This window comes from Ceratosolen solmsi, unplaced genomic scaffold (genome assembly GCF_000503995.2).
Source record: "Ceratosolen solmsi marchali unplaced genomic scaffold, CerSol_1.0 scaffold45, whole genome shotgun sequence".
Taxonomy (NCBI): Eukaryota; Metazoa; Arthropoda; class Insecta; order Hymenoptera; family Agaonidae; genus Ceratosolen; species Ceratosolen solmsi.
In genome coordinates this window covers 2,399,576-2,417,991 of record NW_011948436.1, presented here as the reverse complement: position 1 = coordinate 2,417,991, position 18,416 = coordinate 2,399,576, and the positions used below count along the sequence as shown (strand labels likewise).

The 18,416-nt window shown below is 23.3% G+C and overlaps 3 protein-coding genes across 3 annotated transcripts; all 3 read left to right on the top strand.

The window, feature by feature from the left end:
• Positions 1-1,100: 1,100 nt before the first annotated feature.
• On the top strand, positions 1,101-3,003 carry LOC105365085 (trypsin iota-like). The gene is made up of 3 exons (XM_011503171.1): positions 1,101-1,440; positions 1,832-2,095; positions 2,770-3,003. The coding sequence occupies exons 1-3, from the start codon at positions 1,126-1,128 to the stop codon at positions 2,935-2,937; spliced, it is 747 nt and encodes a 248-aa protein (XP_011501473.1). The 5' UTR covers positions 1,101-1,125; the 3' UTR covers positions 2,938-3,003.
• Positions 3,004-10,561: 7,558 nt separating this feature from the next.
• Positions 10,562-12,955, top strand: LOC105365084 (kallikrein-7-like). The gene is made up of 3 exons (XM_011503170.1): positions 10,562-10,665; positions 11,855-12,118; positions 12,791-12,955. Exons 1-3 carry the CDS (start codon positions 10,642-10,644, stop codon positions 12,944-12,946), a joined length of 444 nt encoding a protein of 147 aa, XP_011501472.1. The 5' UTR covers positions 10,562-10,641; the 3' UTR covers positions 12,947-12,955.
• A 3,024-nt stretch (positions 12,956-15,979) lies between these two features.
• LOC105365161 (trypsin theta-like) lies at positions 15,980-18,334 on the top strand. Its single transcript, XM_011503255.1, has 4 exons — positions 15,980-16,028; positions 16,209-16,462; positions 17,046-17,309; positions 18,320-18,334. Exons 1-4 carry the CDS (start codon positions 15,980-15,982, stop codon positions 18,332-18,334), a joined length of 582 nt encoding a protein of 193 aa, XP_011501557.1.
• The last annotated feature ends 82 nt before the right edge of the window (positions 18,335-18,416 follow it).

The following is an 18,416-nucleotide window of genomic DNA, read 5'->3' as shown; positions in this document are numbered from 1 at the left end:
ATTTATTAAGATAATAATAATTTTATTAGAAAAGAAATGATTCCAGATGTGTATACAAAGATTCATAAAATTAACATAATATAATAAATTATATTAAGATAAGACATAGAATAATTTTTATTTAAAATACCTTGATAAATACATTTTTCATTTTATATTAGAATTAAATTTCATAAATAAAAGATCGTTAACATGGAATCCAATAAATTGTGTAAACTATTTCGTACGTTAGCATTTTGATTTACGTGCAAAAATCAGGTTTAATTTAACATGAAGAATTATATTATAGTAAAAGGGTAAAATTATTAAACTTTATAAATGATTTTCATTTTTATGACATATATAGTATTTATATTGTTTAAGACATTTTAATTTAGTAATAATGTAAAGACAAGTAGACGAGCTCAATTTAATTTTAAAAATCTTTTAAAAGATTAATGTACATAAAACTATGATTAGTATGTTTTTATGCAAAACTTACGCTATAATTAAGTTTACATTTATTATATTAAATTATAAAAAATTATAAATTCAGTGCTAATTACTATAAAAAAATTTCTCAACAATCATTGTATTTCTACAAATATCTGTACACATCTGTATGCATAAATATAAATATAAATATGTTCATACGTATATGCACGTATATGTACGCACACACGCGTAAAAATCATATGCACACAATATTAATTATCTGTAAAGTATATTGTGCTTCTTATTAATATTCTCAAAATTAATAATTTTTGTTTATGTTAAGATTATAATTTTTATATAGATTAATCTATAAAGATTTAAGTACGTTATAATTATGAGATTTAATTACTCATTGAGGGGAAATTGTATTGGATATTTATGTAAATATTAAACGTTTCTCTTTAGAAATGTGCAAAAATTTTATTAAACTGAGAGGCTTATATATTATCGAAATTCATAAGACTCAGTGTCTGTCATTGGAGGATGTGGATAAATATTTGGATAATTATCATACAATATATATTTTGTAAGTATTGTTATTTGCATTATTTAACTTCGTTTACTCTTAAATTTTTCACATTTCCAATTGGTATTTTTATTAATAATTAATATTTGTCAGACAATGAATTTGATATTGCAAATGCGAAAGCCATGATAGGAGAAAATGTTAAACAAGTACGGAACAATGAATATCCTTATATCGTGTCTATCGTAAAAATTTCTACTGTCCCCACTGAATCAATTGTTCATATATGCACTGGAACACTAATAGCAAAACGAGATGTTATAACAATTGGACATTGTTTAATAAATCAACATATATGGAGTATTCGAGTAATGGTTGGATCTATTCATTTAGATGCTGGTTTAAAGTTCTATCCGTTGTGGTGGAAAATGTATAATGAGTGGGCTGAGAAGAACAATTTTTCTCATAAAAATTTAATCGATGATATTGCTGTGATGAGAGTAATTACATATTTGAAAATTCTTTATTCACCATTTCATTTCAATTATTAGTTTAATTTTGTTTTTAACTACGTTGTTCTGTACAATGAATAAAATGTATATAATACATTAAAAAGTAATTATAATAATTATAATATATAATATATAATATATAAAAGATAAAAATAACATTTTGATTGATTTAAAATTATAATAAATTGATTTAAGTTCATTCATATCAAGTTATTTATAAAAATTTTATTTTTTGTATCTTGATTTTTTAACGCAATACATAAATAAATAAATCCTTGAAACGTTAATCATTTTTTAGCATTAAGTTAGAAATTGTAAAGTATTTTTTGCTTAGAGAGACTTTTCAGCTACTAATCATTTGGATCTGGATAATTTTCAGTTATCTGAAAAAATTCCTGCTAATATCAAACCAGTTGGCCTTTTGACTCTATCGAAATCAAATTTATTTGGATTAAACGTGACGACTGCGGGTTGGGGTTTATCAAACACTGGTTCACTTAATAATGTCATGGAGAAAGTGACTCTAAAAATTTTGACAGATAATGAGGTGAATGATCGAGTACTCGATGTATTAGGGCACGAACTTTTTGTGGATCCAGAAATTATTTGCAGTGCTTCTGAACCGTTTGCATTATTGCAGTTTGTAAGTATTCTCTAACAATTTTATATCATCATTATTTTATATATCATAGGTACATATAAGGATTATTAAAAGAACGAAGTTTCTACTTTACAAATTTAAAATATATACGCCATACAGTTGAGTGTAAAATATAAAGATATTTTGTCAAGTATAATTATTTCTTTTAATTGTAGAAATACGATTAGCGGGTATTAAAAATTATAAATTAGCAGGAAATATCCGAGTCCGGTAATTTAAATCACTCGCAAATCCACTATTTAATGCGTAAAATGATTAATAATACTTCTGGATATAAAAATGTTTGTTATTCATAAAAAATTTTGAAATTTCTACTTTTAATAAGACATCTTTTACAAAATTTTAACAACTGACAAGTAATGGATTATAGTCAAATGCGTAATAAGTTGTCTATTTTTACAGACAAATCAATAAATTCTTAATATGAAATTGCGATTTGTAATTTTAAAACTGAATTTATTATATTTATGAGAATATTCATTATATAATAATATACAACATATCGCCAAATGCACCAATATATAAATAGTTAATTTTAAATTCATCAGTTTCTGGAAAAAAAAAAAAAAAAAAAAAAAAAAAAAAAAAAAAAAAAAAAAAAAAAAAAAGAGCAAACATAATAGAATATTTTTTCAAATAATTATCTTATTTTTCAGGGTGACAGTGGTGGTCCTTTGTTATACAATGATATGATTATTGGTGTTAATATCGGAACGGCTCCATTACCAACTCAACCTACACATCCAAAAAAAATAAATATTCATTTTAATATTAATCATTATAGGATATTTATTTTACATGTGATGAATACGCGTAATAATTAATATTTAATTAAAAGTGATTTAGAACTTATTAAGTCATTATATATTCGCGGTTATCTTATATTTTGCCTTACGTTATTCTACATTTATCAATGTGCGGATTAAAATAAAAATATTATTGTTATATTAACAGAGTTAGAATTTCATGAAAATTTCCTAACAATAATAAAAATAGCCATTAGTGTCAAATAGCAAAATTTTATCTTCAAATTCGTTTATAAATAATTTGTCCACATCGGTATGCAGAAAGCGGGAACATGCAATTGTTCTGTGTCTCGCTGCACCTCCATCGATCTTTTTATGATAAGAGTTAATTATTGCACTATACGGATAATTGAATATTTTGACATTTTCTTTTTAAAATTATTGCTAAACTTGTTGCAGCTCTGATGTATTCGACAATTATAAATTATTATACGATGTATCAAAAAATCAAAGAAACTTGAGATCAGTACATAATAAACGACGTAATTACATCATTATAAATTATCAATATAAAAGTGATTACTACTTTTGTTGCTTTAGTATTAAAATTTTATTACAATTAGTAGTATTTGTTATAAAATAAATCTATAGTTTTAAATATTATTTTTATCTTTAAATTGGTATATGATAACATAGTAATGACATAAATTAAAATTATTTAAACCCGACAAATACTTTACATAAAGTATTTTTATCCGTGTCTGTGTAGTACATAACTTTTATATCTTATTGCAATCGTAATATTTGAATTTAATGTGATTGAGTCGGTTAAGTTTTGCATTAGTTAGGCAAATATATGCTAAATATTTTTTATAACAATTTTTTAACGGCATTTAATAGAACCAACGTCAACAACAACGGTATTCTATTTTTTAATGTAATTTAATTTGTATTTTATCATCCTGCTTTTATTGTTAAATGTACTATTAATTGGTTATTTGAAATAGATTAAAGATTTTAATTTTTTTTTTTTTATATCATATTATAAGTCTCACTCGCATATTCTGAAACTTTAATTTTATATTATTTTATACTTGAATGCATCAAATTATATTATATTAACACAATGTAAACATTCACATGGTAAAAATATTTTTAATGAAAATTCTATATAATTGCGTTGACTGAACATTGAATGTACATTTTAGTTATTTTTTACATATATTATAAATCATTTTTTTTTTTCTACAACTTAATCAAGCGCATAACATAGCTCGAGAAGACACAAAAAATTATTGAGTATATAATAAATTAAATTAAAGCTATTTGAAATTGGTATAATAGCTATTATTCGAGTAATTAAATTTATTATTTATTATGGGAAATAGACTCGCCAAAGTTTTGAAGCAATAAAACTTTCATTGTTCTCGCTAGTATGTAAAATCGAATAGTAAATGTAATATATAAATTCAAAGATTTTCACGGGAAGTATAATCAGAATCGAATGGTGATTGTGTGTTTGGAAAAATATTTGAAGCACCTACCTACTTTACATGTAAATCCTTTGCCTAAAAATAAACCTGTTCAACAAGTAAAAAGACTTATTCTCTAGTACTTCAGTTTTATTACAATACCAAATATTTCTCAGACTTGTAATAATTTTTAGAATTGTAGTTTAAGCAGTTAGAATAGAACACTCGCTTGCCTTATAGATATTTAATAAGATTGAAAACATTAATGTGTATTTCCATTGGACATGCGCTTTATTGTTAAATAAGTCATAGTACGGTAAATATAAAACATCGTAGCAAGCAAAATAAAACAAATGACATTGGAGTTTGCTGGATCGTGGAAAACGAATCATTTTATATGAAGTTTAAAAAGTTGCTATTTTTCACAAAGTTTGGAAAGTACCGGTGAAAGCACGCGTAATTCCCAATCAACCTAGCGTTCCCAATGGTCAATGATGGGTCCAACTTCAAACACTAATTCCATGGCAATTATCAAAATACCACACCCAAATCTATGTCTAACAACTGCCATCCTTAGCTATCGCCAGAACATAATTTGTTAGTATATTAACGTAACGTTTTAAAAACAATACTTTTCAACATCTGCGGGTCAATCGAGCTCGCAATGAGTTTCTACTCTTCGGTACCTTAACGCTCTCCTGCTGCTTATTGCCACGATTGTATAGTGTTGGTTGTATATAGCGTTGATAATATGGTAACATCGATAGATATTCCGAGCGTGAAAAGTTGCTGTATCGTTCATTTTATGATTAAATCGCAAGTATTCGTATTCTCTAGAGTGTATCCAATGATCATTTATCCTTTTTCATTCTTTCTCTCTTTCTATCTTGTACTTATTCACGACAATAAACGATGAGTGGTATGCCCGAAGAAGCGTGGAACTTAGCGCTGAAGATCAGAACTATTTATTTAAATTAATTTTTATAATGCAGCCACGTTCGCCAGTGTATTGATTTAACAACCAAACCATCTCGCACAAATGCCTTACATTTTTCTATCCTGTATCCATGTTTAAATATTAATACAATATTCGTTCTTGTCTAAATTATTCTTTATTGAAAAACTTTTTTCAATCTCAATTCACGGTTCAATATACGAAACTAATTACGCCAAAGTGAGCATCTAATCATTTTAGTTTAAGGAAACAAAAATATGCGTATAAAATAATCTTATTAGAATAAAGACGATCGGATTCCAATAAGTAAGTTATTTACGTAAGCAATAGAATTTGTGAATAATATTGAAAATAAATTTAATAAATCAGTTGAGCAAAACTATCAAATATAATGTTCATATCAATTTCATTTTACACGGATGAATTTGATGATATAAATAATGTTGATATGAATTAGTCATATCATTAATAATATTATTCATTGCTAATACTTTAACAAAGTAGTTATAAATTATGTTGTATAATAAGTTCTTATATCTATTTTTCAGTATTAATCTAGTTAATCCAACTTGAAACTTCTTTTAATACTACCAATTCGACATAGTGGCAGAAAATTTTGGTTTAAATTTAACTGCTAATGCTATCCGAGCCCATTAGGCAGCTGAACAGAATGAAGAGAAGAAGAATATTCTATAGACTTCATTAGAATAATAATAATTCATAATATTAAATATTTAATAAGTCGTTAATGCAATATAAACATTATTTTACATCTTTATAAATCACCATAAAAAAGGAATCTATTTAATTTTTTTTTTTCAATTTTATGGTGATAGTGAATTGTATTAATTATAATAAATATATATTTGTATTATAATATTGAGATTTCATATCACATATTTATCTCATTTTATAATTTAATTGATTTTAATCATTTCAATTTTGCCGTTTAAAATACAATAGTTTTCTCAAAATATATCCAAATAACTTTGTTATGAAATTTTTTCAAAGCTTTAAATTAATATCACTAATTACACAAAATAAAGAAGAAAGAATATTACATAAAGAATTGCACAATGTAAATAAAATTTAATAAAATCTGAAGAATCATTATATATTTAACTTGTAAATCGACCGAAATTATTGTTTTTAGGTTGAAAATTGCATGAATGAACGTAAAATAAACTAAGAAATTTCTAGTAATCAATTGAGAGAATTTTTAAAATATATAAAATAATTGTTTTAAATATAATTTTCTAAGAGGATTTATTAAAAATGAAAACTTACAAGATTTTAATAGTTGAAATTTAATTCATACTTACTTTATGAAAGATTTTTTGTATTTAGATAATTCCAAAACTGTTAATACAAAATTATTATTATAAAAACGTAACATATTAACTTATCACTTATTTTCATATAAATTATGAATTATTTGAATCAGGTAGACGTTACATCGTTTTAATATAACGTTCTTAATAATAATGAATTTAAATATTATTTTGTAATCTAAAATAAATAATTAATAGTAATCTAGTATAAATCTTGGATATCATTGGTTCTAAAAAATGTTAAGTCTAAAATAAATAATAAATGAATTAAAAAATATAATGGAAGGTTAATTCAACACAAAATACATCTTATCAGTTTTACTTTAATAAAATATTTTATTTATATAATAAATAGTATAAAATTATCATATTTGTAAATTATTATGTTTTATATGTCTAAATAAATGATTCGGTATGATTTTAAATTACAATATGATATTTATTCATAAGATTTCCGATATTTGCTTTAAACATCCGTTTTAAGGATTCTAATATTTCAATAAATTCTACTCCTAACTTCATTTAATGATACATTTTTTTGTTTTCATCATTTTTCACTTATTCCCATCCAATTTTTAAAGTAATTTAATTGTGAAATTATTTTCCTTTTATATATTCATATGTACTTTTGATATGTAATTAATTATAATTTTACTATTTGTTATAATATTATATTTGCTTTTGTAATATTATTAGAGATTTTGCTGTATAGTAATTACAAGAAAAGATAATTGATTTAGAAATCATTTTATACAATTTTTATAACCCGTAATTTATAATTTATATTTATTGTAGTTGCCATTATAATTATGTATTACTATATATGTGTAATATTTTTGAATTTACTTAATAAGAATTTTAGTTCATTATATTTAATCGTTTTATGTTAATTTATAAAGAAGTATTAATATTTCCAATTTAATTTAAATAAAATAATTTTTAGCAAATATTGAAATTGTATTATTTGAATTAATGTAATATAATTAATATAGAGTATTTAATATATAATTTATAATATAATATAGAATAATTGATTAAATAAAAATTTATGTTAAATAAAAGAAGCGGATAATTTCAAATACACAATTATTATATTATTCATCTGATATTGAATTCAATTATAGATGTTTATGAATATACTGATATTCGCATTGTAACGTTTTATATCATTTTGTAATTCAAGTTTAATTGTTATTTGAAATGACGTAGCAGTAACTTACAATACAAATATGTAATTTTTGAATTTACATATATATGCATATAATTAATTAGGTGCCTATGAAATTCATATTTTTCTGATTACACGTAGTAAGAGTATTATTTTCAATGCTTTGCTAAATGCCATTTAGCGACAATAAAATTTTTTACATTTATATTCGATATATTAAGGGTCTTTTTTTTATAACTAGTTTAAATTAGAATTTTGCATTATCAAAGAAAAAATAGTATAAATATAATAGATTCGGCGATACCGTTGACTATATAAATAGCTTAAGAAACAATATTACAAGTTTTTTCGTTTTAAAATAGCATTAAGCTTGAATAAGAACAATAAAATACAGGTAATGATTTTATCACTTTAAATCAATCTTAAAATATTATCAGCTACTCTAACACTTTCCGTAAACGCGTAATATGTTCGATATTTCCTTTTAAAATGAATCTGTTATAGAATATCATTCTAAATGTTCATGTTTCATATTTTTAGCATAATAAACATTTTAATTTATTATATAAATTGCTTATAAATGTCATTAAATATTAAGCTTTTATATTATTAAAATGCGTTAACCATACAACTTACAAATATATATTTATAAATTGCTAATTTTTTTATTTTTTTCAAAAACACGATGTTCGTAATTAATAAATTAGAACACAAATTTATTAAAAATGATTAAATTATAAATTAACGTACTGTAATATAAAAAATTTCTCAAAAAAATATAAACATAAAAATTTAGAAATATTTTTTAAAGGTTAAAAAATAAAGAAATCAAGGACCGTCATGTTTTAGTAATAAATGCTGTTGATCTATTAAACCATGTTATCTAGAAATGTTATTTTATATTTATTTATTTAATTTTTTAGTAATTATTAAAAAAAGACTTTTACCATTCAAAATTATAATACATATATGTGTTAATACTGAATTTGGTGACAACGAGAAGCTACTAAATTATTATATTTAAAGTTTGTTTAGCTTTATAATTATTCATTTCTAGTAAATTGTAAGTATGCAATTCCAAGTTTATCGTAAAATGTGAAAGTTCATGATAAAACATGACAGGCCTTTTAAATTATTAAAATTTTACAATTTAGTCTTATAGGATTATTTTCAAATTTAAGAAATTCCAGAAATTTCTCATTTATTTTTCTTTATTATTCTTTATTTGTTCTTGGTGTTAATTTTAATATATTTTAATATTTTAATTGTATTTCGATTGAAAGTTAATATTTCCATTATCCATCCTTTTGCATGGTTAAGTTTTTAATTCCTTACAAAAAAATATACCAATAAAAATTACAAATAATTACTGCATCAACTGTAATTCTCATAACTCTAAATGTTCTTTATATTATTTTCAATAAAATTTTTGCAATATTTAAATATATGTGTTGACATATAAATTGATTTTTAAAACTCACATATGATTAGTATTACAATAGTATTGTTATTTTTTTTTTTTTTTTTATAAATCTTTTCTTTCCTAGGAATTATATAATATTTGAAAAATTCTAAAAGCTACATTATATTATAAATATTGAGCTAATGAGGTAACGGTAGGCGAATAAAATCTTTAAATTTTGTTATAGCAATAGTATACGTTCAAGTAGAAAGTTTTTTGTTAAATACTATATACTGAACATTGAAGTTTTTTTTTTAAAAAATATCGTTCAATAATTTTTTTGGATCGCTGTTGCTTATTTAAAGTAATTAATAATCATAATTACACAATCGAAGAATCAAAATCGTTACCAAAATTTTGATTCTATATAGCTGCGATGAATACGTTCTTATCACTAGCGATTTACTCTGAGTCAATGATTATTTAGATTTAGGCTATTTACACGATTGTTATGAAATTTTTTTATACTGTTAATTATGTCGGTAATTATAAATTGATTTTATATTTCTATGATAAAATACAAAAAAAAAAAAAGAAAAAATTAAGATAATCATAATAATATACTCGATTTTATTACTATTAAAGGTTCAGAAACTTCTACTCACAGAACATTTAATTGTTTCTGTAAGAGTCCTTGGATCGTAAGTCATTTACGATTAATAACTAATTATTTAATAATTCAACGGATTTGATGATTATTTTTATTGTATTTTAAAGATAGTACAATAATAATAAAATAAAATGACAATTAAAGCGACAAAATGCGATTGAATTTTTTCTTAAGATTGTATAATACAATTTTCTCAATCGTTGACAAAGAGATCATCTATTACAAAATGAAAATGAAATTAACGAGACGAACATTTTCCCACTTACTTTTATAACTATTTATTGTAACATTATTCTTTTAGGATGCATTTTGAAGTTAATTTGTTTCTTTGTCAATACGTATTATTTTGTAAGTAATAAAAAGTATTTAAAATTTTTTAACTTATTATAAGCACGAAATGAATTAATTTTGAACCAACTGTCAGTATAATGATAATGTCATACGCGTTTATGTTTTAGATGGACAATTAAATTTTGTAACTGGCAAAACATTAGTGGGTCAAAATGTTAGACAGGCGACTGAACGAGAATTTTTATTTGTTGCCGCCTTAACTCGTATCAATACTGCAAGTCCTTTACTGGAGCGTAACACCTTTTGCACAGGAACCCTGATTTCAAAACAGCATGTTCTGAGCGCCGCACATTGCTTATCAGGCGAGAATATAAATTCTACACGTATAATCATTGGCTCCCATAATCTATACGAAGGTGCAATATACATACCCTTAACGTGGATAACGTATAACAATTGGGCCAAAAAGCAGCGTTTTCATAGACGTTTTTCAATGAATGACATTGCTATGATAAAGGTTGATTATTCTTTTATACATTTCCTTTTATAATGCTTGGCAAATCCATTCATTTACGTAACTTCTAACGGGGAAATAAAGCCGGCCAATTGTATAATTAATTCTAATTTTAATATATACTATTAAATATAATATAGAATAAATATGACAATTTAATGTAACGTAGGCGTGGGATTTTGTCGATACGTCATCTGGTAGAGACGATCGATGGTACGAAAATTAGTTTAAAATAATGGACATCGTGTAAGCCATGGCCGAAATCGACAAGACAGGTTGATCCTTATCATTCGACCAACGGGCTATTTCCCATCGGATTAGAGGAAAACGAGAAACAACGCCTGTTGTATAAAATCTTATCAAATTAACAGAGCAAGTCAAGTCTGAGTGTAGAAGTATTGAAAGAGAAAGAAAGGATGAGAGGGAAGGACAAGAGCTTGATAGAAAGAGCGAGATTATCCAAAAGAAGGAGAATCGAAGAGAGAGAGAGAGAGAGAGAAAGAGAGAATTAACGTGCGAAAATCTAGTAAATTAACTTGTTTATGTAGCGAGAATAATCTTATGTCAGATTTGGATTTACTATCGTCTAAACGAAGCAAAATATAATTATTTCTCTTGCAATCAAATATCTTTATCGAACCAACTCGCGTTATTCGATTGTCTCTGATTAGCCCAGAATTTTTCACTTTCAAGCTCCTTTTTTATTTATTCGACTTTTGGTGCAACGAAACTGGTAGCCGTAAGAAATTTCGATTTTACAATTATTTTCACAAGGAAGAGAAATCCATTTTATCGTCCTCTCGTATCTGCAATTGTAATAACCATTGAATATAGAACGGTTTTTGCATCTAAATTTTAGCTTCAATTTCAATTTTAACTGATGCTACGTATGAAGGTTTATTAGCTCATATAGGTCATAGATATAATAAGCTAATAAATTTACTTATCGGAAAGAGTCTCCATGTAGTAAATGATGGTCGAGAAGATTTTATAAAAATAGAAAATATATTATAAATAAATAATTATCGGGCAATGAGTAGTCCAACAATTAGAGATCGTTCAAGTTCGGATTGATTCATTCGGATTAGTCGTTCATTATCGGATTGAGCTTATTATTCGGTTAAAGTATGAGAAAGAAAATGATAAATGATAAATCTGTGCCAGTGCTAATACAAGAAATGATTGTTTTCAGTTATCCGAAAAAGTATCTTCTGAAATTAAACCAGCAGTAATTTCTACGATTCAACATACGAATTTATTTGGATTGAATGCCGTAGCAGTTGGATGGGGTCAAACAATTAATAACACAACACCTGCAATGCTCCATGTAGCAAATTTGCTCATTTTACCAAATGAAGAATGTAGTCGAAGAGCAACGAATCTTTCAGGAGACGAGATTATATTTGATAAGAGAATGGTGTGCACTGGTTATGTTCCTTACGCAATACTACACGATGTACGTATTAAAATTTAAAATATTCTTCAGCATTACATTAGCTTTAAAATTTTTTAAAATATTAATAGCTACAAATAATAGTTTATATCTGCTTGTATTGATGAGAATGTGAGTTATTAAATATTATTATAATGCATAATAATGTTACAAAAATGTCTTATAAAAAATTCAATCTTAAATTCATCCGCGAACACTTTGCTAATACCAGTTTAATTCTGAATTTATATTTAAATAAATATAATAAAAAAAAAAAAAAAACTATTTGAATATTAGCAAATGTGTTTCAAGATTTATTAAAAGAAGTTCTATAATAGTATGAATGCAAAATATAAGCAACAACTATTCCTTATCCATAGTTCAATTATATATATATATATATATAAATATATATACATACACACAAATGCATACATTATTCAATATTTTTAATTACGTAGATTTTGAAAAATAAAATCTAATCTAATCGAGTTAAACATTTAATTATTTAAGTATTATAATTTTATGTTAAAATTCATTTTTATAGATTGTTCATAAAAAGGTTTATTTTCTTATTAAATGATAAAAACTTATATATGTATTTTGAATTTACATAAAATAATTATTATGTGCGTACGTATATCTCGGGGCGTGTATGTGTGTGTTTATTCATGCATACTTATTGTCATGTTTCAGGGAGACAGTGGTGGTCCGTTATTATTTAGAAATCAAATTTTGGCCGTTAGTTCTGGTACATGTCCATTTCCTCAAATTTATGTACATCCGGAGAAATTAAACGTTCATTTCAGTGTAAATTTCTACAAAAAATTTATTCGATTAAATAAACTTTAAATTATTACAATTTCATAATTTATACACAATAAAAAATAATTATATATTATTTATATATTATTTTATTTATTATTAATTTACTTATTATTATATTTAATTTATTTTTAATCAAATTAATTTATTATTATATATTTATATAAAAATAGGAAGCGTATTTTTCTAATTTATTAATTTACTATCGAAGCGATAGTTAATTAATAATTCTATAATGATTTTATTGTTTTTAATATAATAGTTTAAAATCATTTATATTTAATTGTTGCTTCGCATATTTCTATTAATATTCAATAAGATCAAAAAGAAATATTGAGCATAAAATTAATAATATTTTTATATCAGTAGTATTTTGTATTATTATATAAGCATATGATGTGTAAATTTATTAACAAAAGTGAGCAACAAGAGGTAAGGAAAGACTTCGTACAAGAATAGTTTGAATTTATTGAATTTTCATTTAAACACCTATATATATATATATATATATATATAGGATATATAGACATATAGATATATATATAGACATAGACATATAGAACTTAAATCTATTTTTTTTAATTTTGAAATAGAACAATCTATTTCTGAAATTTATAATGATGTTGACGTTATCGTTATATTATTATCTGACAAATCATCTGTGCTTCTAAACTATAACATTAAATTTCAAAAATCAATACTCTTGATATTGAAAGAACAAGAAAAATTCTGAAAACCAGCTAAGAGGAAGAGTGAAAATAATCATCATCTCAATAAACGTGACATTGCCGCATAAAAAGAAAAAGCAAATATTTTGAACTGTAAGTCATGAAAAACTATTTTCCAATATGCACATAATTTACAATGAAGTTCTGCGATCTTATATTGTATTTTAAATTTAATACTGTGAATGGCAATTAATTAATAATTAATTTTAACTATATTTCTATATAAAAATTCGCAGAATCAATGAGTATTAAAAAAACTTTGAGTTTGCTATTGATTTTTTACTCAATTTCATTTTAGTTTCGTATAAATATTATTTTGTTATTCTTTTATTAATTGCAAGACATCTTTAAGCTCAATTTTTAGTGAATAAAAAAAATTATAAAATAACTAGACGGGTTTAAATAATATAATTCTTGAGAGTATTGCATTATTTAAGTGTTGTAAGGTATTATTGTATTATAGTGTGTACATTTCATTATTCTATTGACTCATGTTTTTTAGCAAAGTTGTTTATTTAGATAACAAGAATTTAAATTTCGTAATTTTTTTGTTATACTTGGTTACACAATAAATTAATTAAATTTTCATGAATTTATGCATTCGTATAACCTTATGTGAAAAACATTTATCTGATAAATTATATACTTAGTTATTTAATAAACATTTGTATAATTTTTTTTCAAATGATTAATTTTTTAAGTCAAGACTTTACAATTAATAATTACGTTATTTTATTAATTATTTCTCTTTATGATAGATAAGGGCTATATAATATCCTTATATGTAATATGTTTATATGGCATCTATACAGATTTGTTCATTGACATTTCGATTTACCTAATGAATCGGATTATCAATCATTTTAAAATCATAATCACATTTAATTCTATGAATTTATATCATATGTATTCATATTGTATACTATGCTTATATATAAAACTGTGTGTGTATGATGCGTACATAATGTTGAGAATTTATGCATATGTCAATGTGTGTGTGTGTGTGTGTGTGTGTACAGATAGAAGTAATCTAGAAAATTTAATATAAACACATTACAAATTCTAAAATTGTGAAACGGTTTCTATGTGGAATATTTAAATTACGTGCGTAATAACATTTCGATGTATTACAGGTGTTATCAATGATGATATAACCCATAGAAAAAAAAGTCGATGAGCATATTACAAGCTATAAATGAATTGGAAATAGTAAAATTTTATGCATTATACAAAAAATTTTGTTAATTCACACTTTTATTCACGCTACTCTCAATCATTAGTATTTTTTCTAAATCTGAGTATTTTGTTATTAATATACTGATATTATCAACATTTTATTGTCATTATTAGTGAAAGATTATAAGAAAATTTAATCTAATATATAATCATGTAAGAACAATAATTAAATATTTCGATGGAAGATTTAATTCCATTTATTTTTCAGTAACGAAATATTAATGAATCTAAAACATTAAGTAAAGGTAATATATTTCTCTTTTATACAATATTGAAAAAGTATCGATATTATTATACTCATATTGTGAATAATATTAAAATCTGTTTTTTTATTAATTTTATTCAATAGCACTAAATAATACGAATATTGAAGTCAAAGGTTTAAAATTTTAATTAGTTAAGAACAAATAATTATTTGTAAATTATTGCATGCAAATAAAATTTTATTTCAAATATAAATTGAAAAAGAATTATTCATCATAGATCTTCATATATTCTATGCACTGAAGCTTATATTTTTTCATAATATATCATTTTATATGTATTTATTATAAAATGATTTATAATACAATTTATCGAAGATTTCTTCTGTAATTATATTTTTCAGTCCCTTAATAAATACTATATAAAATAATATATAATATATGTAATATACAATACTATGTAAAATAATATATAAATGCAAGTTAATCAAAGTTACTGACAATTAGTTTCTCAAATAAATTTTTATACATATGTATAAAAATTTATTTTACTGAATATGTGTTTCATATAGACACATACGTACAGATTAGGATATATACATCCATATCAGTAAAATACTTAAAAATTTATTAGTTATATATTTTTCTACATTTGGGTATAAATTTATGTCATCATTATTTATTTAGATTTAGGAAAATCAACATTCCCATTATCAGAATGAGTACATTTATTTAAAGAATGGCTTAGTAAAATTAAATATTGATTTTGCATTTTAAAAAAAATCATACTTTATCTAGCATTTTTTCCAAAAAAAAACCGATTTATCACTGCCAATTATTGTATTAAGATTTAATTGGCTAATTAAATCTATTTTAATATTTAAATCTACAGCATGAATTTACGAATTACAATCTTTTTTGGACAGTTCATCATATTCTTTGGTAAATAAATATAACAATAATTCTAATAATAATGAAAATAATACTAATAATAATAAATAATAATAATATAAATTTTAATTTTCATAGGATATCAATGTAATATTATTAATGCGCTACTTGGAATTAATGTAAGAAATGTCAAGGACAATGAATTTCCATTTGTTGTATCTTTATCAAAAGTGATTGAGGATGAGAATAATGTATTGGAAGTAAATCATTTTTGTACGGGAACACTAATTTCAAATAAAGTTGTTATAACTGCTGAACATTGCTTATTAGAGAAAGAATTGACTAATGTTCGGGTAATTGTCGGATCGATTGACGTAAGATTGGGAAAAAGATATCGAATATTCCATTGGTTGTCGTATAATCAATGGCTTAAAGTATTGACTTCAAAGGATGAATTTGAGAAACATGATGTTGCTGTTTTACAGGTAAATAAATTATTAATTTATATAATATACCGATATGTATAATAATAAGAATTAATATATTCAATATATATTTATTATTATATTGTAGTTTTTAAATATATATATATATATATATATATATATATATTATTAGAATGTTATTGGACAATTTTAATAAAACTATCATAGATTTATTTCGTTCGGATAAATAACTTTATTGTAAATTTAAGTATGATATTAAAAATGCAAAATATCAAGATTTTAAAGAGATCATATCTTAAGCTTATAAACTATATACTTTAAATACGCTTTAAAGAATTTTTTTTTCACCGTAGCAAAGTAATATACTCATTTAATATAAATTAATGATAGATATGACAATAATAGAACAAAAAAGATAAAATTTTCATACATCTCTGAAGTACATTATTTTATTATTTAATATCATATATTCTACTAATTTACTATTCATTCTATTAATAGAAAATTTGGATATCATAATGAAATATATGAGTATATATTAAATAAATTCCTCGTTAATTTGTACTTTAGTGAATATTCATCCATTATTTATCTCAAGTGAATAATAAAATATTATCTCTAGTTAACAGAAGAGGTGCCTAATAATATCCAACCAGTGCCTATTTCAAATCTTAAATCTTTTGAAATATTTGGAAGTAATGTAATATCATCGGGTTGGGGTAGTTCGAATACTTTTATACTTCCTATATTGATGGAAACCGTTGCTTTAAAAATCATACCAAATAATCAATGTGAACTAGTTATTAAAAAAGTCCAAAGGAAAAGAATTCCCATTCCTGAAAGAATATTGTGCAGTTCTTCAATGCCGCCTGCGATAGTGACCTACGTGAGTTTTTTTTTTTATAAATGAATATTCAACCAATTTTACTATAAAATATATATTTTATTATAATGTTTTATTTGACCAGTAATAAATCTAACAATGCTCATAATTTTCAATGCTTACTTATAAAGTATTAATAAATATTTCTCGAGCTCTTGTGAAGATTATAAGACCGTAATTATAATAAATTCCAATGTTAATGTTTCTAATGTCTATGCTTATAAATTTTTAATTTGTCCAAAACTATTGATATAAACATCTGTGACGTAATTTTATGAGTAACAATAATATTTTTGTAAATTTCTTATTATGACACAAAATTATAGTATACATTCATACATATACATAAGTGCGCGCGCGCGCGCGCGTGTGTGTGTGTGTGTGTGTGTGTGAAAATTTAAAAACTAATAAAATAAATTATAATATTATTGGATACATAAGATAAAATATATTTTAGGGAAATTTTACAATTTCAAAAGTTTCCATCCAATAACGTCATATGTACTTCTTTTTTTTTTTTTTTAATGAATTAATACACTAGACAATTAGATACATTTGCATATTGATAAAAATAATCCTTACTGTTTCATGAAATTTCTAACATTTGAGACCTTCGGCGAAAACAACATTATATTTAGCCTATATAATAGGATAGATAAGAACTATTGATTCGACGATCGAAATTATTCTTCTTATGATAATAATTTAAAATATTTATAACATAAAATTAGAAAATTTAAATTAATTATATAATTGTTCTTTTATTTAAATTAAGAAATTAATATTCCAATTTTTATTCTAATATTCTTCTGAATATTACATATATAGTTTAGTTAATAATTTTACAATAATTAAAATTGAATAATGTATAAATTATGCTGCATAAAATTTTAATTTAAAATGAATATTTAAGCACCACAAGCAAACGTAAATTATTATAAGCTTACATATAATTATTTGATATTAAAAATAAAATAAATTTTAAATTAATATTAAATGTCAATCTGTTGAAGAAAATTCAACTATGAAGACGTACTATTTGTACATAGTAAATGTTTGTACAATCCAATATTTCAAATAACTTAAATAATATATATATATATATATATA

Coding starts and splice junctions, on each gene's coding strand:
- LOC105365161 (XM_011503255.1), top strand. CDS start 15,980: ATGAATTTACGAATTACAATCTTTTTTGGACAGTTCATCATATTCTTT. Junction 16,029..16,208: donor ACAGTTCATCATATTCTTTG/GTAAATAAATAT, acceptor CTTTATCAAAAG/TGATTGAGGATGAGAATAAT. Junction 16,463..17,045: donor ATGATGTTGCTGTTTTACAG/GTAAATAAATTA, acceptor TATTATCTCTAG/TTAACAGAAGAGGTGCCTAA.
- LOC105365084 (XM_011503170.1), top strand. CDS start 10,642: ATGAATGACATTGCTATGATAAAG. Junction 10,666..11,854: donor ATGACATTGCTATGATAAAG/GTTGATTATTCT, acceptor GATTGTTTTCAG/TTATCCGAAAAAGTATCTTC. Junction 12,119..12,790: donor CTTACGCAATACTACACGAT/GTACGTATTAAA, acceptor GTCATGTTTCAG/GGAGACAGTGGTGGTCCGTT.
- LOC105365085 (XM_011503171.1), top strand. CDS start 1,126: ATGATAGGAGAAAATGTTAAACAAGTACGGAACAATGAATATCCTTAT. Junction 1,441..1,831: donor ATGATATTGCTGTGATGAGA/GTAATTACATAT, acceptor GATAATTTTCAG/TTATCTGAAAAAATTCCTGC. Junction 2,096..2,769: donor CGTTTGCATTATTGCAGTTT/GTAAGTATTCTC, acceptor CTTATTTTTCAG/GGTGACAGTGGTGGTCCTTT.